The sequence below is a fragment of the Myxocyprinus asiaticus genome, chromosome 23 (assembly GCF_019703515.2).
Source record: "Myxocyprinus asiaticus isolate MX2 ecotype Aquarium Trade chromosome 23, UBuf_Myxa_2, whole genome shotgun sequence".
NCBI lineage: Eukaryota > Metazoa > Chordata > Actinopteri > Cypriniformes > Catostomidae > Myxocyprinus > Myxocyprinus asiaticus.
In genome coordinates this window covers 31,272,974-31,293,115 of record NC_059366.1, presented here as the reverse complement: position 1 = coordinate 31,293,115, position 20,142 = coordinate 31,272,974, and the positions used below count along the sequence as shown (strand labels likewise).

The window sequence follows — 20,142 nt, the reverse complement described above, 5'->3', positions numbered from 1 at the left end:
ACACACGGTCACGTGCACATTAATGTTTGCGTCATAGATTCCGCCAACCAATCACATCTCACAATCCAACATCCGCTAGTGATGATGACGTAAAAGCGCGAACGCATGGCAGCTGGCTGGAGAAAGTGAGTAGTTACATTTTATTTATTATATTTACTTACAGCTACTATTATATTGCTTAGGCGTCCATAGCCTGTCGTTGATTATCAGAATTGGCTTTATTGCCAAGTATGCTTACACATACAAGGAATTTGTCTTGGTGACAGGAGCTTCCAGTGTACACCAATACAAAAACAATACAAAAACAGCAGCAAGACATAGATAATAATAAAAAAATACAAACTAATTATATACATACGTACAGACTCACACACATACATACACATAGGTAGTGCAAATCTAATACAGTATGTATATTTTATAATGTGTAGCTAACAGTATGATGCTAAATGTTATTATGAAATTGTGTTTTCATCTCAGTAGTTTTGATAGTGTCTGGTGTGGTTCATGTTTTGCCTGCCTTGTGGGGATCAAATGTCTTTACAAGGGTGGTAAAACCCGAAACCCCTACATTGGCAGGGACCATCCAACTCTCCTCACGAGGAAAGCTGCTTAATAAACTTACTAAATGTCTTGAATGAACATCTGTAATGCAAAAATGTTTTCTGTGAGGGTTATGTAGGGGAAGGGATAGGTGTAGGGTTCAGTAAAAGATACTAAATGTCAAAAGAATGCATTCACCATGATAGAACAACAAATGTGCATTTAAAAAAAGAAAGAAAATCCATGCAATCCAACCAAAATAAATTTTCTGTTGTTCTCATGTCATTACACACTGTACTGTACAGGGCTTGACTCATTTCTCTTTTTTATTCAGAGCTTGCAGACTTATGTTCCTGCTGCAGAAACATCACAGTTGTATCTCTCTCCGTATAATTTGCGGTATTCAGAATTTGAACCAGATTGTGAAAAATTCCTTCCAGTTCTCTGCTGTGGTCCATTGTCAAAAAGGCGGCATGAGTGACCAACCCCAGATATCAACTGATCTGGGGCTCTACAAGCCCTCTCCTACAGTCCGTGGGATGACCGAACTGGACCGAAATGCTTTCAGCCAGACAGTCAGTGTTCCTGCCATACGGATACCAACCAGTGTTCTCAACAAAGTGGTAAAGAGTTTGAAGAAAGTGGCACTACAGAGGCCAGGACTCAAGCGGGTTGTGGAAGAAGATTGCAATAAAGATGGGAAAGATTGCAGTAATGGGGAACATCGACTGCTGTTATTGGATCCAAACAGCATAACATCATCTGATTCGTTTGGCAGTGAGGAGGCAGAAGCTTTGAAAGCGTTTGGGGTTCCTCAAGAGATCCAGAGATACGAACTGAAACTCACCTATGAGAACCTTAAGAGTGAAGAGATACTGCGAGCCGTACTTCCTGAGGGACAGGACGTGACATCAGGATTTAGCAGAGTGGGCCACATTGCCCACATGAACCTGAGAGACCACCAACTTCCCTACAGAAAATTGATTGGTGGGAGAGAAAGATAATGAATGGGCGAATAAATCACCATTGGTTTAGTTCACCCAAAAATGAAAATTCTTTCATAATTTACTCACCCTCATGTCATCCCAGATGTATGACTTTCTTTATCCTGCAGAACACAAAACAAAGCTTTTATCAAGAATATCTCAGCTCTGTAGTTCTAAATAATGCAAGTGAATGTGGCCAGAACTTTGAAGCTGCAAAAAACACATCAAGGCAGCATAAAAGTAATCCATATGACTACAGTGGTTAAATCTATGTCTTCAGGAGCAATATAATTGGTCTGGGTAAGAAAAGATCAATATTTAAGTCCTTTTTTACTATAAATCTCCACCTTCACGTCCACATTCTTCTTTTTTTTTTTTTTGGCAATTCACATTCTTTGTGCATATCGCCACCTACTAGTTGGGGCTGGTCAAAGGTGGAGATTTATAATTAAAAAGGGACTTAAATGTTGATCTGTTTCTCACCAAAATCGATTGGATTACTTTGGAAGACATGGATTAAACCACTGGAGTCGTATGAATTACTGTTTATGCTGCCATTATGTGCTTTTTGGAGCTTCAAAGTTCTGGCCACCATTCACTTACATAGTAAGGACCTACAGAGCTGAGATATTCTTCTAAAACTCTTCGTTTATTGTTCTGCAGAAGAAAGTCACACGTATGTGATGGCACGAGGGTGAGTTAATGATAAGAGAATTTTCATTTTTGGGTGAACTATTCCTTTAAATGTCCGATAACCGATATGCAGAACCGTTTTTTAAAAATTTTTTATAATCTTTATTGTTTAATTTCAGCTTTTGAATTGTTGGGTGCAGTTCTTCATAGATCCAACATGACATTGGAAGACTCAATATTTAAGAATGGATTCAATAGAAAAGTGTGAATATATGATATATAATATCGGTCAAACTGATTATCTCTAGTTTATGATGTTCTGTTTTAGGTCAGGTAATCATAGATAAGAACCCTGGCGTTACCTGTGTGGTAAACAAGACCAACACCATTGACTCCACTTACAGGAACTTCCAGATGGAGGTTTTGGCAGGAGAGAGTAACATGGTAGCAAAGGTGAGCTCACCTGACATACTGTATGGAGTCAGCATAAACATCCGTGATCTATAATTCCGTATCTGTAATCTTAATTTACAATTAGACATACCTTGCCTTTCTTTCTTTCAGGTACGTGAGAACGGCGTGTTTTACGAGTTTGATTTCTCACGAGTGTACTGGAACCCTCGACTCAGCACGGAACATGAGCGCATTGTTGCTCTCCTTCAACGTGCCGATACAGTAGTGGACGTTTTTGCCGGGGTCGGTCCATTTGCGATACCAGCAGCCCGTCGAGGTTGTGAGGTCCTGGCTAACGACTTGAACCCCGAGTCCTTCCGCTGGCTCCAGCACAATACTAAGCTCAACAAGGTCCAGCAAAAGATAACATGCTTTAACATGGATGGACGGGACTTCATCCGGGGTCCAGTGCGAGAGCGTCTGCCCTCTCTAATGAAGGGATCACAAAAAATTCATATGGTAATGAATCTCCCTGCACTTGCTCTAGAGTTCCTCGATGCTTTTAAGGGTCTGCTGGGCCCAGAGCCAGATCAAGGACTCTCCTTCCAGGACAACCTGCCTTGGGTGCATTGCTATGGGTTCTCAAAGGAGGAGGATCCCCAGAAGGATGTAGTGGAGCGGGCAGAGGCGAGTTTAAAGGTTTCCCTGCACGGACAGTGTTCTGTGCACATGGTGAGAAATGTGGCACCTAATAAGGAGATGATGTGTGTGAGTTTTACTCTGCCAAGAAGAGTTCTGTACAGCAAGCTCACCCATGATAGAGGTAAGAGAGACATGCCTTGAATTGTCATTTGACAATAGTAAATGGGATAGTTCACCCAAAAATGCATGGTTGTTACAAACAAGTATGACTTTCCTTCATGGAGCACAAAAATGAGATGTTAGGCAGAATGTTAGCCTCAGTCATTATTTACTTTCACATGGAGAAAAAAAAGTGCAGTGAAAGTGAATGGTGACCAGGGCCATAGCTAGTGGGGTGAAAGGTGGTAAAGAGTCTAGGGGCCCAATGGTCCAGGGGGCCCACAACAAATTTTAAACTGTATTTTTTAATAGGTAAGGGGCCCATAGCAATATACAGTTAGGGGGCCCAGATTACCTTGCTACAGCCCTGATGATGACTGAGGCTAACATCCTGCCTAACATCTTGTTTTATACAGGTTTGGAAAAACATGAGTGTAAAGGATGACAGGATTGACATTTTTTTGGTTGAATTGTTCCTTTAAGAAACATAATGAGTCATACACACTCAAACTTGTCACACATTGAGCAAATGTCATACATAGGGAAGACTACACATCATGAACAAGGTGAAAGGCACTTGGCAAGTCATTTCTTTGAAGGCATAAATGGGAACAACTCTATTTTTGCTTTACTATTGTTTTTCTCTCTCCCTCCATAGACAGTTCAGAGGAGCTGTGTCCAAAGAAACAGAAGTGTGAAGATCTAACAGACTGAAGAAACTTAAATTATCAGTGTTACATTCACTGTTGAAAAAGTTTCTGTAACATTTAAGTTTATTTAATGTTTTTTTTTAAATAAATTATAATTCCATCAGGATTGCTTGTGTTGCTATATTTCTGTGAATCACAAATGATCACACCACCAACATTGACACAAAGAAAAAGCTTTTCCTCATTTATTTAACTGAAACATTACAAAAATATCTGTACCACATATTAAAACTTGTTTATATCACACTTCAACATAAACCCCAGTGGTCAGTATATTCTGAACTCAGCCTGCTGAAGTGGTCATATTCACATGACAGTCTCCTCAAAAGGAAACTATCCCATGATCCTTGTGCATTCAAACACTTTCAGCCTCTCTCTTTTCTTATGTGTGAGAGTCTTTCGCTGGACATGGACAGGAGGAGTAGAACTCCCTGTAGTTTTGTCATGAGGGAAACAGCCCACTAAAAGCATCCTGGATGGCACGATGGCAAGCCAGTCCTGATGTATAACCACCAGCCTGGTCCTGTGGAGATGCTGTACGCACATGATTCAGATACCTGCACAGAGAGAAAAGATACAGAATAGTTTTAACAGCTTTTCACTGGTTTCCAAAGCCCACAATTTTTGCTTTTTGTGTTATCTGGTTAATCATCTAGAGCAGGGGTGTTGAACGCACTGTGGGTCGCAGGCCTGATTGGACAAAGCGACATTGCTTGGGGGCCAAGTTTATATTTATAAATTATATATACTGTGTGTGTGTGTGTGTGTGTGTAATATATATATATATATATATATATATATATAATTCTTTACCTTTGTTTAAATAACTTTTAAAATTATGTATTAAAATTATTAATTATCTTTAACAAAATTGTATCAACTTTGTACACAAAATATTTCGACATGACTGAGAGCAACTTGCAGAAAATCACATATTCATTCAGCCCCTCCGAGTAATTCAGTAAGTTAATTCACAGAAGGATTCATCAAACTGATTCAAAACGAGAACTCGTGAGCTGGTGAATCCCTGTTTTATAAGTACCGGCTCAGAGCCATTTAGTCATGAATCGGACTAAACCAGTCACCGTGTTTGTTGTTGAGTACAGTCAGCGAACACAACACAATAGAAAGGCGTGCTGTTTTGATGTTATTTCACGATGCACGCTTTTTTATGTCACCATATTCAATTCAGACTGCAATCTCATAATTTGGGTAAAATATAAATTCTTTAGTGACGCTGGTAGTTCAGCGGTGAAGCAAAGGAAAATTGGAGCAGGAAAATAGAAAGATGCTGTTTTCATAGCTAACACTGGGGTAAAAAGATTTAAAAAAAAATCTTGCCCACCAGCCACAGAGAATGCCCAATTTCACCAGCCACTTTGATTTTTTTTATTTTTTTTTTTGCCAGCAAATTTGGATATTCACAAAGGTATATAAAACCACCACTTCTGAAGCCGTTGTGAAATTATGATGACACACATAACAATTCATTAATGTCGCTGCATGTCATTTGCTTTGTATGGTTATGTATCCAGCAACAAATGTTTGGAATTAAGCAATGTTGTATTCACAATGCGTGTAAACGTGGTTTGCTCTGTGGTAATCAAGCAAACTAAACTTAGAGCACCTCCTGAGATGGTCTGAAATCATTTACAGCATTCTCATGGATGACACTGTTCTTGCAGTTGCAAACTATTTTCAGATGACTGAAACAGCAGAAACAGTGAGCACTCTGCATGCACGTGTTCCATGAGAAGTGCTGCGCTGCGCTTATGGGCAGATCGCCTCTGAATACACAACGAATCAGATACGTGCATCAGTAGCTTTATTCTTTCGTCTGTTCTACAAAATATAATCAAGTGGAGATGACTCCTTGGCAGGCCGGATCTGGCCCCTGGGCCGTATGTCTAGAGGGAGCAGCTCTGTTTTACTGCATTTATCAGTCTATGGATTTAAAACTGGCAAATAAATATATACAGTACTGTGCAAAAGTTTTAGGCACTTGTGAAAACTGTTGCATAGTGTGGATGTCTTCAAAAATAATGATATAAATAGTTTTAATATATCAATTAATGTCATACAAGGTGCAGTAAACATAAAACAAGCTAAATCAATATTTGATGTGACCACCTTTGCCTTCAAAACAGCACCAATTCTCCTAGGTACACCTGGACACAGTTTTTCTTGGTTGCTGGCAGATAGGATGTTCCAAGCTTCTTGGAGAATTTGCCACAGTTCTTCTATCTATTTAGGCTGTCTCCATTTCTTCCATATCTTCTTGTAATCCCAGGCTGACTCTATGTTCAGTGGGGGGCTCTGTTGGGGTCAAGCCATTTGTTGCAGGGTTCCCTGTTCTTCTTTTCTGTTCTATTATATTTGCAAAAGGACTGTTTGGGAGTCTAAAATGTATATTTCCTATTGACACACTAAAGCTGAAGATATAATTAACCATCTTAAGACAAATGTTTTTGTGAAACATCTTATGTGCCTAACACTATATTGCACAGTACTGTATATAATAATAATTTTACAATGTTGAAGAGAGTGAAAGGGAACAAAGCAAATACAGTTAATTAGGTTATTACTGGTACTTGAATTTTTTGCATATAGATGTCTGTATGTATCTATATATATATATACACAAACACACATACATATGTATGTATGTATGTATGTATATATATATATACACTGGTCCCAAACAGTATTTGGAGTTTGGGCTCTTAGACAGTCATTGCATTTAATAATTAATATATCAATGTTTTTAGATAAAAATATATCAAATATTTCATTTCTTTATCCATGTTTTATTCAAAGCTGACAACTGTCAAATTACCCACAATCCACAAGGAGAAGCATCACTTAATGTCAATGCCTAGCACTCCCAAAGTGTTGAAATAAAATTCTCAAGCAGAAGGGTCCAAAGTGGCCATTCATTAAGTGAGAACTGAGAATTACATGTAAACTAATACCATGGAGAGAGGAAGGGAAAGACAGAAAGATAGAGAGAATAACAGAAAGGGGGTCAGGTATCATCGGAAACACTTAAACTCCTCTCAGCTTCACACACTTTCTAAACAAACACAGATTGCTGAAGCGCTCGACATGAGCTAATGCACACAGAATGCTGCTTCAGTTCTGAATCATTAATACACAAACCACACACACACACACACACACACACACACTATTCCTTAGCTGAATCGCTGTAATATACAGTATATTCTTTTCTGTTCTTTCCATTTTAGTTTTGCCCACAGTACTTTAGACTTTTATGACAATGGCAAAAGCACTTATGATAAGATATTTGTCAATCATAACAGAATACACGAAATAAATATATATTCTTTCATTCAAATAAATGAATGAATGAGTAATAAATATATAGATTTGGAGGTTTGCTTTTTTTCTGGTCACAAAGTGTATCAAGATTCAAGAAATACTTAATTTTTATTGAATACCGAAGGAGCAACATCATTTATGTAAATAGATATAACAACAGAAGCTTGTTTTGAATAAAATTCATTATTTCTAAAAAGGTGGTGGGGGAACCTTTTACCCCACACCTGAAGACTCCCTCACTTGGGGTAAAAGGTTACCGGGGGTTTATAGTGATATTGTGTAGATTATGGTGCAATAGTTATAGAGCAACTTATGCAAATACTTCTGTGACAGCAAGATACTTTTTTTTTTTTTTTTGAGTAACAAATGAATATGATGCTTACTCAAAATAACTACTACAATTTCCTGTTAATTTCAAACACATTTGGCATTTTATTTCAAGTATTCTTTAAATAAACTAATCTCTATTATGACTGGATTAGTCAATGTGAGCCCACTTTGAACATTTTCCAAATACTGTGGTAGTTTTTGATGCTATTTAGTGTTTTGGGAGAAAGTAAAATCAAAGCAGCATTTTACCCCACGGAGCCTTTAGCTTCGTTGTACCCTATGATATTTATTGTATAAAAAAGTAATGGGACACCAAATTGTGCCATATCAAGAAAAGTTCCTCATGGCAAAGTGGAAGGATAACACATTAAAAAGAAAGAAAAGATTTGGAAGGTAACTGATGTGAGAGTCTGAACTATAAATGCAATGTTTGGGAGGGTTTTATTGGCTGTTTGTTTCTGCTGCTGGTCCAGCTCTCTTTATATCATTCTGGAGATGGACATTTTGTTGACACTGCTCAAATGGATGATCTTGGAGTTGAAATTGTGGCATGAACTGAACTTTATTTAACATTAAAATGTGTAGTTCCATCATTGCTGACACACATTAGTGATTATTGTATGTACGCTCTCTGCATCTGCTCTGTCAAAGTGGATCTCTGTTTTATACCAGCCTTTACCGTCTAAGTGTCCATGGGCATTCAAGAGAGTATGAGAAAGACTTTCCAAGAGTGCAAGATTCAGCTCATAATGTTCCCTCGGTAAGCAGTAGACATGTGTACACATGGACAGCTGCTAAACAATCTGTCATTTTAACAGGGTCAGTGTCTAGCTGTCAGTCTCTCTCTCTCTCACACACACACACACACATTCCAGAAGCAGATCAGGTTGCCCGCACTGCTATGTCAGAAACACATACAGTGCTGTGAAAAAGTATTTACCCCCTTCCTGATTACTTCTATTTTTGTGTATTTTACATACTAAATTGTTTTAGATCTTCAAACGAGATATAGCATAAAAACAAAGGCAACCTGAGTAAACACAAAATACAGTTTTCAAATATATATATATATATATATATATATATTTATATATTTTTTTTTTTTTTTTTTTTTTTTTATTGAGGCAAAAAAGTTATCCACACCTAAATCACCCATGTGAAAAACGAACTGCCCCAAACACCAAACGCTTCTATAACTGGAGATCAGTTCTTTCACAACGCTGTGGTGGGATTTTGGCCCACTCTTCTTTACAGAACTGCTTTAGTTCAGCTACATTGGAGGGTTTTCGAGCATGAACTGCCTGTTTAAGGTCCTGCAACAGCATCTCAATTGGGTTCAAATCGGGACTTTGACTAGGCCACTCCAAAACTTTAATTTTGCTTTTTTTTTTAGCCATTTAGAGGTGGACTTACTCCTGTGATTGGATCACTGTCTTGCTTTGCATCATTGTCTTGCTACATAATCCAGTTGTGCTTGAGCTTCAACTCACAGACTGATGACAAGACGTTCTCCTTCAGGATTTTCTGGTAGAGAGCAGAATTAATGTTTCCCTCAATTATTGCAAGGCATTCTGGCCCTGAAACAGCAAAGCATCCCCACACCATCACACTACCACCACCATGCTTGTCTGTAGGTATGATGTTCTTTTTGTGGAATTCTGTGTTTGATTTATGCCAGATGTAACGCGACCCCTGTCTTCCAAACAGTTCCACTTTTGACTCATCAGCCAACAGAACATTCTCCCAAAAGGTTTGAGGATCATCAAGGAGTGTTTTGGAAAAACAAGCCTTAATGTTCTTCTGGGTTAGCAGTGTTTTTCGCCTCGCCACTCTTCCATGGATGACATTTTTGGCCTGTGTCTTTCTGATAGTGGAGTCATGAACAGTGACCTTTATTGATGCGAGAGAGCCTCAGTTCCATGGATGTTGTCCTTGGCTTTTTTGTGACTTCCTGGATGAGTCGTTGATGTGCTCTTGGAGAATTTTGGAAGGCATAGTGTGCTACTGGGTGAGACCTTTTAGCCCTAATTCATGCTGCTGAAAAAATTCTATTTAGGTGTTGATTTGATTAACAAGGGCTGGCAATAATCAGGTCTGGGTGTGTCTAGTCCAGCTGAACCCCATTATGAATGCAGTTTCGTAGATTTGGGGATTTAGTAACTCAGGCCTTGGATAACTTTTTTGCTTCAATAAATAACATTATCATTTAAAAACTATATTTTGTGTTTACTCAGATTGCCTTTGTTTTATGTTAGATTTTGTTTGAATATTTGAAACAATTTAGTATGAGATATACACAAAAGCAAAAGAAATCGGGAGCAAATACTTTTTCACAGCACTGTATATCAAACTACAATTCATCCACCAGCAAGCAAACAGAAACAAAAAAACATCCACACATACAAAGTTGGGAGTGCATGCGTGTGTGTGTGTGTGAACATTCTTTGCTCAAAGTGAAAGCCACACAGTCTGAAATGCAAAATTCACTCAAATCTGTGGATTGAGAGAGAGAGATGATGAACAAGTACAGTCTGTCTGTCCATTACCATCATGCACCCTGAGGGTACATTTTAAAAGTCCAGTTCTCTCTTCCTACCTATTCCACATACAGAAATGGGGACTATTTGCAAACCAAATTTACTTTTGATGGCCAGGCCAGAATCTTTGGTTTAAGCTTGTTTGCATATGCAAATTTCCAATCAGACCCCTCAAAATGTAGTTTTCAAAAAAAAACTTTTCTGTCTCTTAAATACAGATAGAGCGAAGAAGAGAAAGAGAAAGAGAAAGAGTGTACCAACAATACATTACTGATTTAATTTCAACAGTGCTTGACCTCAGATGCAGTGTGTGCGCGAGTGCATCCATTTCAGTCTGCACTAAACGTCATCTCGTTTGAAATAATAATCTCTCTCTGCTGACACTACAGATTTTGCTACCGATTTATTGTTTATTCTCAGCTGTGTATGAGTGTGTATGAATTCTCTGCACACACAATGGACATATCACAAATTATAAAACAGATACAGTAGTTCCGGTCTTGGACGCTAAATGGTCAAAACAGCATTCCAGCTGTTTTAAAATACAGTAAATAGTAACAGCTTTGTGTAGGTTGTAGATATTCCAGTGCATTGTGTAGCTATCAACACTATTTAACACTGACTATATTCTCAATATAGCACTACCTTTTGCTTAAATAAACAATAATTGACCAGATTTATGTCGAAAAACACAATAAAGTTACTGACTCTTTCTACACAAACACACTCTCTTCTGACCGGCTGATGCATTACTTCCTGCCTGGCACACGATGACTTCCTGTATGGCAAAGTGTGTTTCTCTAGAAATCATAGCCTAAACATTGCAATGGCGATGAAAGACAAGCCCTCGGCAGTCACTCCAATATACCCCCACCCTTCTTATGTCCTATATACAGTTGTGCTCAAAAGTTTGCATACCCTTGGAGAATTGGTAATATCTCAACCATTTTGAAAGAAAACATGAGTGAGCAGGCAAAACACATTTCTTTTACTTCTTATGGGATCCATATTCAGCTGTAGGTTATAACAGAATGGCACAATCATCAAACAAAACATGGCAACAAAGAAAAAAATGAAATGACCCCTGTTCAAAAGTCTGCATACCCTTAGTTCTTAATACTGTGTATTGCCCCCTTTAGCATCAATGACAGCGTGCAGTCTTTTGTAATAGTTGTCTATGAGGCCCCAAATTCTTGCAGGTGTTATAGCTGCCCATTCGTCTTGGCAAAATGCCTCCAGGTCATGCAAAGTCTTTGGTCGTCTTGCATGAATTGCAAGTTTGAGATCTCCCCAGAGTGGCTCAATGATAATAAGGTCAGGAGACTGTGATGGCCACTCCAGAACCTTCACCTTTTTCTGCTGTAACCACTGGAGGGTCAACTTGGCCTTGTGCTTAGGGTCAGTGTCGTTCTGGAAAGTCCAAGAGCATCCCATGCGCAGCTTTCGTGCAAAAGAATGCAAATTGTCTGCCAGTATTTTCTGATAACATGCTGCATTCATCTTGCCATCAATTTTCACAAGATTCCCCGTGCCTTTAGAGCTCACACACCCCCAAAACATCAGTGAGCCACCACCATACTTCACAGTGGGGATGGTATTCTTTTCACTATAGGCCTTGTTGACCCCTCTCCAAACTAGGGATGTGCGCTACGACTAATTTGACTGTCGTTTAAACGGAAGTTTTGTAACCGACTAGTCGACTAGTCTAAAGAGAAACCAACCTTCAGAAAACAGTTAAAAAAAATTTGTTTATGCAACCCATTTAAAATACTTAATCTATTCCAAATCCGATGCTAAATTCCACTGAAAAGGGGCATTTACCTGCGACGTGCTCGCCTTGAATTATGATCATTGTACATTAAATATGACACGCATTCACTGAATCAACGTTTGCAAATATTTAATAGACATATTTATTGAAAACAACTGAATGATAATGCAGGATCAATGGAACAACCCTAAAAGCCTGTTCTAAATAGAAATCACCAAGTAAAAGTTAGTTAACATATTAAAACAGTCAGGACATTGTTGAAAATAATTTACAGGTAGACTAAGCCAAATCTATGAGAGAGAAAAATAAATGCGCTGAAAAGTTGCGTGTATTTCACGACGTGCAGTCGTGCATTAACCATTGATCTAATATGACAGCTGTTCGGTAAAGAACATTAACCAATAACAGTTAAAAAAGTGGCTATAGGATAGAAAAAATAGGCCTGTGATGTAGCCTGCAATAAACCTAATGTATTCTAAACATGACGTGCACACAGAATAAAATATAGTTTAACATGTTAAGCAATCGGCACCTCGTTGAAAATAGCCTTCTTAATCAGCAGATTAAAAAAATGGCATACCTAATCTAAAACAGTTATTTTCTAGGCTACTTACTCAAAAGCATAATTTAAAGCAAAATTAACAGGTTGACATGGTCAAAGACGGGACTTGACTCACCTGAGGCGGTTATCCTGCGCTTGAAAAAGCCTGCACAGTGGAAGAATAAAGTACAAGCATGCACAGATGTAAAGAAGACTCAAATGTGAAAACATCCTTAGGGACTTTAAAACATTTGGAAAGCCGATTCCCGCACCACCGAAGTGATTTCATTACTACTTTGCTGAGTTTGCTTGTCTAGCGAGAGGACATTTTCCTGCACGTGCTGCGAGTGTGAGAGGGAAGAATCACGTGCAGCCTGAGGTTAAATAAAATTCTGTAACTGCTCCAGATATCCTCTTTTTTAAATAATATTTGTATTATTACTTCTATTTAATTATGTAACATTAATATGACAGTAATTTAAGTGCAGCCTCTGTAAAAATATAAAGCCAAACGTAAATGTGTAAAAATTATCAGTTTAATGGGGGGAAATATTAACAGACTAGTAATTCCAGTGTCGACTAGCAGCATCAGAACCGTTTAGTCGACTAGTCTCGCTCATCCCTACTCCAAACAAAGCTCTATTTTGGTCTCATCACTCCAAATTACAGTGTGCCAGAAGCTGTGAGGCGTCAAGGTGTTGTCAGGCATATTGTAACCGGGCTTGGCATTGGCATAGTAAAGGCTTCTTTCTGGCAACTCAACCATGCAGCTCATTTTTGTTCAGGTATCGTCGTATTGTGCTCCTTGAAACAACCACAATGTCTTTTTCCAGAGCAGCCTGTATTTCTCCTGAGGTTACCTGTGGGTTTTTCTTTGTATCCCAAACAATTCTTCTGGCAGTTGTTTGAAATCTTTCTTGGTCTACCTGACGTTGGCTTGGTATCAAGAGATCCCCAAATTTTCCATTTCTTAATAAGTGATTGAACAGTACTGACTGGCATTTTCAAGGCTTTGGATATCTTTTTATATCCTTTTCCATCTTTATAAAGTTCCATTACCTTGTTACGCAGGTCTTTTGACAGTTCTTTTCTGCTCCCCATGGCTCAGTATCTAGCCTGCTCAGTGCATCCACACGAGAGCTAACAAACTCATTGACTATTTATACACAGACACTAATTGCAATTTAAAAAGCCACAGGTGTGTGAAATTAACCTTTATTTGCCATTTAAACCTTTGTGTGTCACCTTGTGTCTGTAACAAGGCCAAACATTCAAGGGTATGTAAAATTTTGATCAGGGCCATTTGGGTGTTTTCTGTTATCATTATGATTTAAAAAGGAGCCAAACAACTATGTGATAATAAATGGCTTCATATGATCACTATCCTAAAATAAAAGACAGTTTTTTTTGCATGATCAGTCATATTTTCAAAATCAATGCCAAAATTTCACAATTTCTGCCAGGGTATGCAAACTTTTGAGCACAACTCTAAAACAAAAGTAAAAAAAAAAGCAACTTAGAAAGAGCGGAAATACTTAAAAGAGAAGAGAGGCGAAACAAAGAAATGTCATCACTGCCATGATGATATTATAAGAGTGATCAAGCTTTCATAGAATACACACAGTAAAGCTGCTGAAGAATTCCTGTGTTCTCTTTATCAGCTCCTTCATTGCTCTCTCATATGTTTTATTTTTAATCTGAATAAGTTAAAATATTAGTATTGTGTTGTTTAAAAATGAATATGAATTTGTTTTCTTTGCATTATTCGAGGTCTGAAAACACTGCATATTTTTTTGACCAGTTGTTTTTTTCTGCAAATGAATGCTCTAAATTAAAAAATATATATTTGGAATTTGGGAGAAATGTTGTCAGCACTTTATAAAATAAAAACAAAAATGTTCATTTTACTCAAACACATACCTATAAATAGTAAATCCAGAGAAACTGATAATTTTGCAGTGGCCTCTTAATTTTTCCAGAGCTGTATAAAATAACATATTTTCAATACATTTATTTTTAACATTAAATATATCCCCCAAAATATTTCAAATAATTCAAAAATACATCTGGCCATCAAAAATCAATTAATATCCAAAGTCTCTCTTCTCCTGCTGGCATACACACACTGTTTGGGCATGTTTGGACTAAACCTCAATATTTTTTCTTGTATCTGGATTAACCGTGCATGTATACTTAGCAATTATATATTGTTGTCTAAAAGGTCTTCAGTGAGTCACAGAAGGTGTCATCCACAATGTGCATTAAAGCCAAGAAATGTTTAATGCTGCAGTATCCTTCAGAATCAAAGCACATGATTATCATGCTCAACTAAAAAGAGAGAAGGCTCATTTTTTGAGCAACAGGAAGTGATGTAATTCTGAAAATGTACTGTGATAAACCATTTAGATATTGGTTTCATGAAAAACAATTATCGGAACGAAGTTAACCAGTTATAAACCGGTTACAAACATTTAAATATAACATTTTCACTCCGGAACAATTGAAAAGGCATTCCTGTTTTCGGCTATGCTTCGTTTGTGATCCTTGGAACAATTTCAGTCTCTGCTGGCAAATAATGATTTGCCTTACCAAAGCAATTGTAGGTTAGACTATACATACACTGGGATCCAAAAGTTTAGAATTTAGGATTTTGAAATATTTAAAACAAAATATACAGATCTGCATTATTTCTTTGTCACTAATCAATTGTAAGCAAATTTGTGACACTGACCATGTTAACTCCATTTTTACCTTTGTAAGAAAGGTCAGATTTCTTTGCTTCCATTGCAGCACACAAAATGCTTTTTGATGCTCTTTCTCAATCATGCAGGATAACATGAATCATTAGGCTTTGCACAAACTTGTGGAGTCCATGCCAGCTACCAACCTGATTTCATGAAAAGTCGTACATAATTTACGAGTTGGCTATTTCGTATGGTCACGCACGATGTCATCACGTGCAAATTCCCGGATGTGTAATGCGAAAGTAAGCGTGAGTTCCGCGCACGAGGCGTTAAGGACATATTAATATTATGCCTTAACCCAAACCCCTTATCTAAACTTAACCAATCAGTACAGAGTTTAAACATGATAGGAAGTTGTTGTGTGTGACAGAAGCAAGTAATTTTCGTGTATTAGATGGAAACGATGTCCAGCGACGTCATTGGCTGTAGTGAAAGTCGTAGGAATTCAAATGAGTGCAGTCGCACAATATCATACGAATTAGCAAGTCGAACGAATCCTGACGATTTCACCGTGAGAGTGTGTTGGACATACCAAAAATAAAGAAATTCCAAAAATCATGTACATTTTTCAATTAAAATTTTCACTGAAGTTATGTTGATAGTAATTTGTAATGAAAACACACACAAGCGGTGTCCTGTCCAAAGCGAATGCCTTTGAACTAATTTCCATATCCATTGCACTGTAGACATCTCTAAACTTACCAGAGACATCACTCAACACTAACTGAATATGTATGTGTATGTGCACTAAAAATGTTTGATGGTAAGAATATGATCCATCAAGGTGCTTAATTGTTCGAAAGTGTCTGGTGGTATTAGGCTTAGTACAGCCTTACAGATACACTGAACGGCATAGGAACAGAGGGGTCACAAGGGATAGTTTACCCAAAAATGATAATTCAGTCTTCCTTAACTCACCTTCATGTTGTAACCTGTATGACATTGTACTTCTGTGGCACACAAAAGAAGCTGTTAGTCAGCCTCCCAGTCACCATATCACTATTGTATAGAAAAACAAATGCAAGAAAACTGAATGGTGACTGAGGCTGCCAGGCCTTAGTATTCCGCCTTACATCTCCTTTTGTGTTCCACGGAAAAAGGAAAGTCATACAGGCTTGGAACAACATGAGGATAAAAACATTACAACAGAATGTTCATTTTTGGGTGAACTATCCCTTTAAGTCATAGGTATTGATCTCCCAAAAATTAAGGGGAAAAACACAGAAATGAGGCAGCTGACAGCACTTGAAAACGTTTTGTGTTGTAGAAAGTTAAACTCAATCACCTCCTTTCAAGACATACACACACAGCTGTCTTTAATAAAACGCAATCTGTATTTATACAGGTAGAGAACAAGGACAGAGAGGGAGAGAGGGAGAGAGGGAGAGGGAGGGGGGGAGAGAGAGAGAGAGAGAGAGGACGGGCTTCGCCCCAGGGGTGAGGAAGTGAACACATACATGACCCTCCAAAAACACAAACCATTCCAACATAAATCTCCACTAACTCACTGTCAAAACACACCAAGACAAAAAGCGAAAATAAGATCAGTCTCTCTGTCAACCTCACATACAAACACACACACAAACACTAATCCACATTTTGCTCCCGAGTTCAAAAGACTGAAGCTGGTCAAATTCTTTGATGAAAAATCAGAGGAAAGACAAAAACTAATTCAGAATGAAGGAGAAAAAGAAACAAAGAGAGAGTGATCCACCCTGTCCTCTCTTTTCATAACCTTATTCTTTTTTATTCTCCTGTCCACTGCTTTTCAGCTCAAACCACATCACAAGATCCTCTGCTGGGACGAGACCAGGACACGTTGTGTGTGTGTGTGTGTGTGTGTGTGTGTGTGTGTGTGTGTGTGTGTGTGTGTGTGTGCAGTCTTGTATCTTATGAAGAACCTCAAGCTGAAGTTAAGAAACTGCAGGCATTGCAAAAATGTCAGCAGACTTCCTGTTTACCCTGGGAGCAATGCACCATGGGAGATGTGGTTTATTTGTCTGAGTAAGAGGTCATTTATCTCTGTCAGACACACACACACACACACACACTCTCACTGAAGAAAGAGGAGAGACGGGGTTAAAAAAAAAAAAAAAAAAAAAAAAAACCCTAAGCAATACCCAAAAACTATATTTAATGCCTCCAAAATTGTATTCTAGTACATGAAGTATTTTCACAAATACTCATTATTTTAAACTGCAAACTGTCAAAAGTTTAACTATCAAAACCCTTCAGTTAACACACTTTCTGCAGTAATTCACCAGTCATATCTTATTTCACATAGTCTGAGATCCTATCCGTAGCATTTGGACACTGTTTTTGTCCAGTTCAAATATAATTTTCTATTTATGCTGTATTCTCTCTCAACCTTAAGGGTTAGGTCACCCTTTAGGTCCCTAGGTCTAACCCTTGAAGTTGAAATTGTGTTACAGTGTGTTTGCAGAGAGCAGTTACCCCATATTACCCAAACGATTCTCATCACTGTTCTAGGTGATTCTTACCCAAGACGACCCAACAGATCCAGTTCTGGAACAGGTGGCCCGTACGTGTCAACTTTCACAGGCTGATAGACATACAACACTTCCTCCACACGAGTCACAGGAGCCAAAGACACTGTCTGACCCTATATGAGAGAGAGAGAGAGAGAGAGAGAGAGAGAGAGAGAGAGAGACAACTCATTTTTGCTACTATTGGCACATTTAAGCTGTCCGAAATCGCATGCTTTCAAATTATGTACTGCATTTGATAAACTACGCACTTCTCGTCCAGAAAAACAGTACATTCTTTAGGTATGCAGGTGAATAATACAAATAGATTCCAGGCATACATTATCCGTGACCTGAATATAAGACGTAATAACAACAACTGTGAAAATAATTTACTCTGATTTTGTTATACAAGCACCATTTAAGCACATGGAACAACTCTCTTGGTATAAACTGTACATCACTTACAACTGAAAAGAGCTGCCCGACTTTTAAATATATTTTTTAAATCCAGTGTTTGAATGCGAGGTCTCCTCAGCTCCCATGGGATTATGGGATAGTAAAGTGTCCAGTGGATGTGCACTTCAGAATCTTGCCAGAAATAGGCCATTCGAGTGTTTCTCACTTACTGCTTAGTGAATATGGATGATTCGGGCATACTTCATTCATTGGCATACTATTTTTGGCATACTATATAGAAGGGAAGTATGCACATTCGGTCGCAGCTTTAGTTTTAATTTGACATCTTTTTTCCAAACCATTTTTCTTATGGTTTTCTTTTATGTTACTGTCATAATTTATTCCTTTTTTTGAAATTTTCTGACTGGTCGTTTTGAATGTTACATTTTTATTAGAGTTGCTAATAAGAATTGAATTAATCGAATTTTTAATTTTAGTTAAGTTTATACTATTGTTTTGTTTCATTTATTAATACTACTTTACTCCATACTAGTTTTATTTGATTGCTTTTGCACTGCTTTGGCAATACCAATTTTTAAAGGTTTTTGGACATGTCAATAAAGTACACTAAACCGAAACTGAAATTGAGAGAAATTGAGAGAGAAAGAGAGAGAGAGAGAGAGAGAGAGAGAGAGAGAGAGAGAGAGAGAGAGAGAGAGAGAGAGAGAGAGAGAGAGATTTATCTGGAGCTGCTGTATGCATCTGTTCTGTAGTCTAATTATCTGTGTTACACTGGAAATAAAAGTTAGGGGGAAAAGACTTTCAACTTGCATAGTGATGTATTTGTAAATTTAAGACAATTGACAATTTGCTTTGTGTGAGTGAATGTAAATTTGAGGTGGGCGTATATTTAACATGCAACCCTTGTCAGTTCAAACTGAACAGTTAATGCAGATGACCTCATTTAAACAACATGAACAGACATTCAGTCTGAGATCAGGTCACACATAAATGCATGAGCACCAACACACACACCCACCCCTCCACAGATCCAGATCCAAGCAGGGGATCTAAAGATGTATGACAACATTCGCTGCCAACACACAGGCAACACACACAAGGGAGACTGAACTTGCTGGAGACAGACAGAAACCGCGGCATGGAGGGAGTGCGAGAGAGTGTGTGTATGTGTGGAGAGGGAATTTCCATGGGAGAGCTTCTCTTTATTTTGGCCTGACACCACTGCATGCATTTGAACTGCAACAAAACAGCTAAGTAAAATAAAGGCAGACAAAACCGGGAGAGTAAACGGGAGAGAAACAATAGAGTTCCAAGCAAAAATTATGAAAATTAGCACAAGGAGGAAGTTTGTATAATGTGTTAGCTGACTGGGCAATAAAACATTCCTGAATGAGGGCAACTTTAACACATACAAAAAGGGTCCAAAATGAACTTTCTGCCACGTTGGCTAAATGCAGTTTAATCGAGAACATTTATGGGCCATTAATATTTTTTGCTAGTATTGAAACTGTATTTTGCACTATTTTCATGAAGATTAGCTGTTTCTCCCAATGACAATGGGAGTTTTTAACAGTTTTCTCCTTTCATATTTGTGGAAAACAGTGCAAGTCATTGTGTCACCCGCAGCATCACAAGATGAGTCAGTCTCTCACTGAAACAGCAATTATCACAAAAACATCAGATCGTTTGTGATTTTGTGGCTTAATACGAGAAATATTCCACATGTCTTGCCACATTGAGTTCTGGAGAAAACACTGGGCATTCTAGATAAATGAAAGATGGTTAATTAGAAGACAAGCAAGTCAGGAAAGATGTCTTTTTAGCATACTGTTTGTACTTCTGTAACTTGAAACGCTTAATTCGTTACAATTCAATTACAATTTAAATCATGTAATAATGCTCTTC

The 20,142-nt window shown here is 38.0% G+C and overlaps 2 protein-coding genes across 3 annotated transcripts in view; one reads left to right on the top strand and one right to left on the bottom strand.

The window, feature by feature from the left end:
• The first annotated feature begins 27 nt into the window (after positions 1-27).
• On the top strand, positions 28-4,169 carry LOC127413862 (tRNA (guanine(37)-N1)-methyltransferase-like). 2 transcript variants are annotated; one of them, XM_051651353.1, is made up of 5 exons: positions 28-125; positions 878-1,530; positions 2,491-2,615; positions 2,727-3,378; positions 4,015-4,169. In XM_051651353.1, the coding sequence occupies exons 1-5, from the start codon at positions 106-108 to the stop codon at positions 4,068-4,070; spliced, it is 1,506 nt and encodes a 501-aa protein (XP_051507313.1). In that variant the 5' UTR covers positions 28-105; the 3' UTR covers positions 4,071-4,169. The 2 variants fall into 2 exon arrangements, with proteins under 2 accessions (XP_051507313.1, XP_051507314.1); XM_051651354.1 differs by having other exon boundaries at positions 3,773-4,169.
• Positions 4,170-4,316: 147 nt separating this feature from the next.
• The window catches only part of LOC127413865 (CDK-activating kinase assembly factor MAT1-like), a 32,235-nt gene continuing 16,409 nt past the window's right edge, over positions 4,317-20,142 (bottom strand). The window contains exons 7-8 of the mRNA XM_051651357.1: positions 17,833-17,954; positions 4,317-4,623 (exon numbers count right to left, since the gene is read on the bottom strand). Of these exons, the coding sequence (XP_051507317.1) occupies positions 4,509-4,623; positions 17,833-17,954 (237 nt within the window). The 3' untranslated portion in view covers positions 4,317-4,508. The remainder of the gene's footprint in view (positions 4,624-17,832; positions 17,955-20,142) is intronic.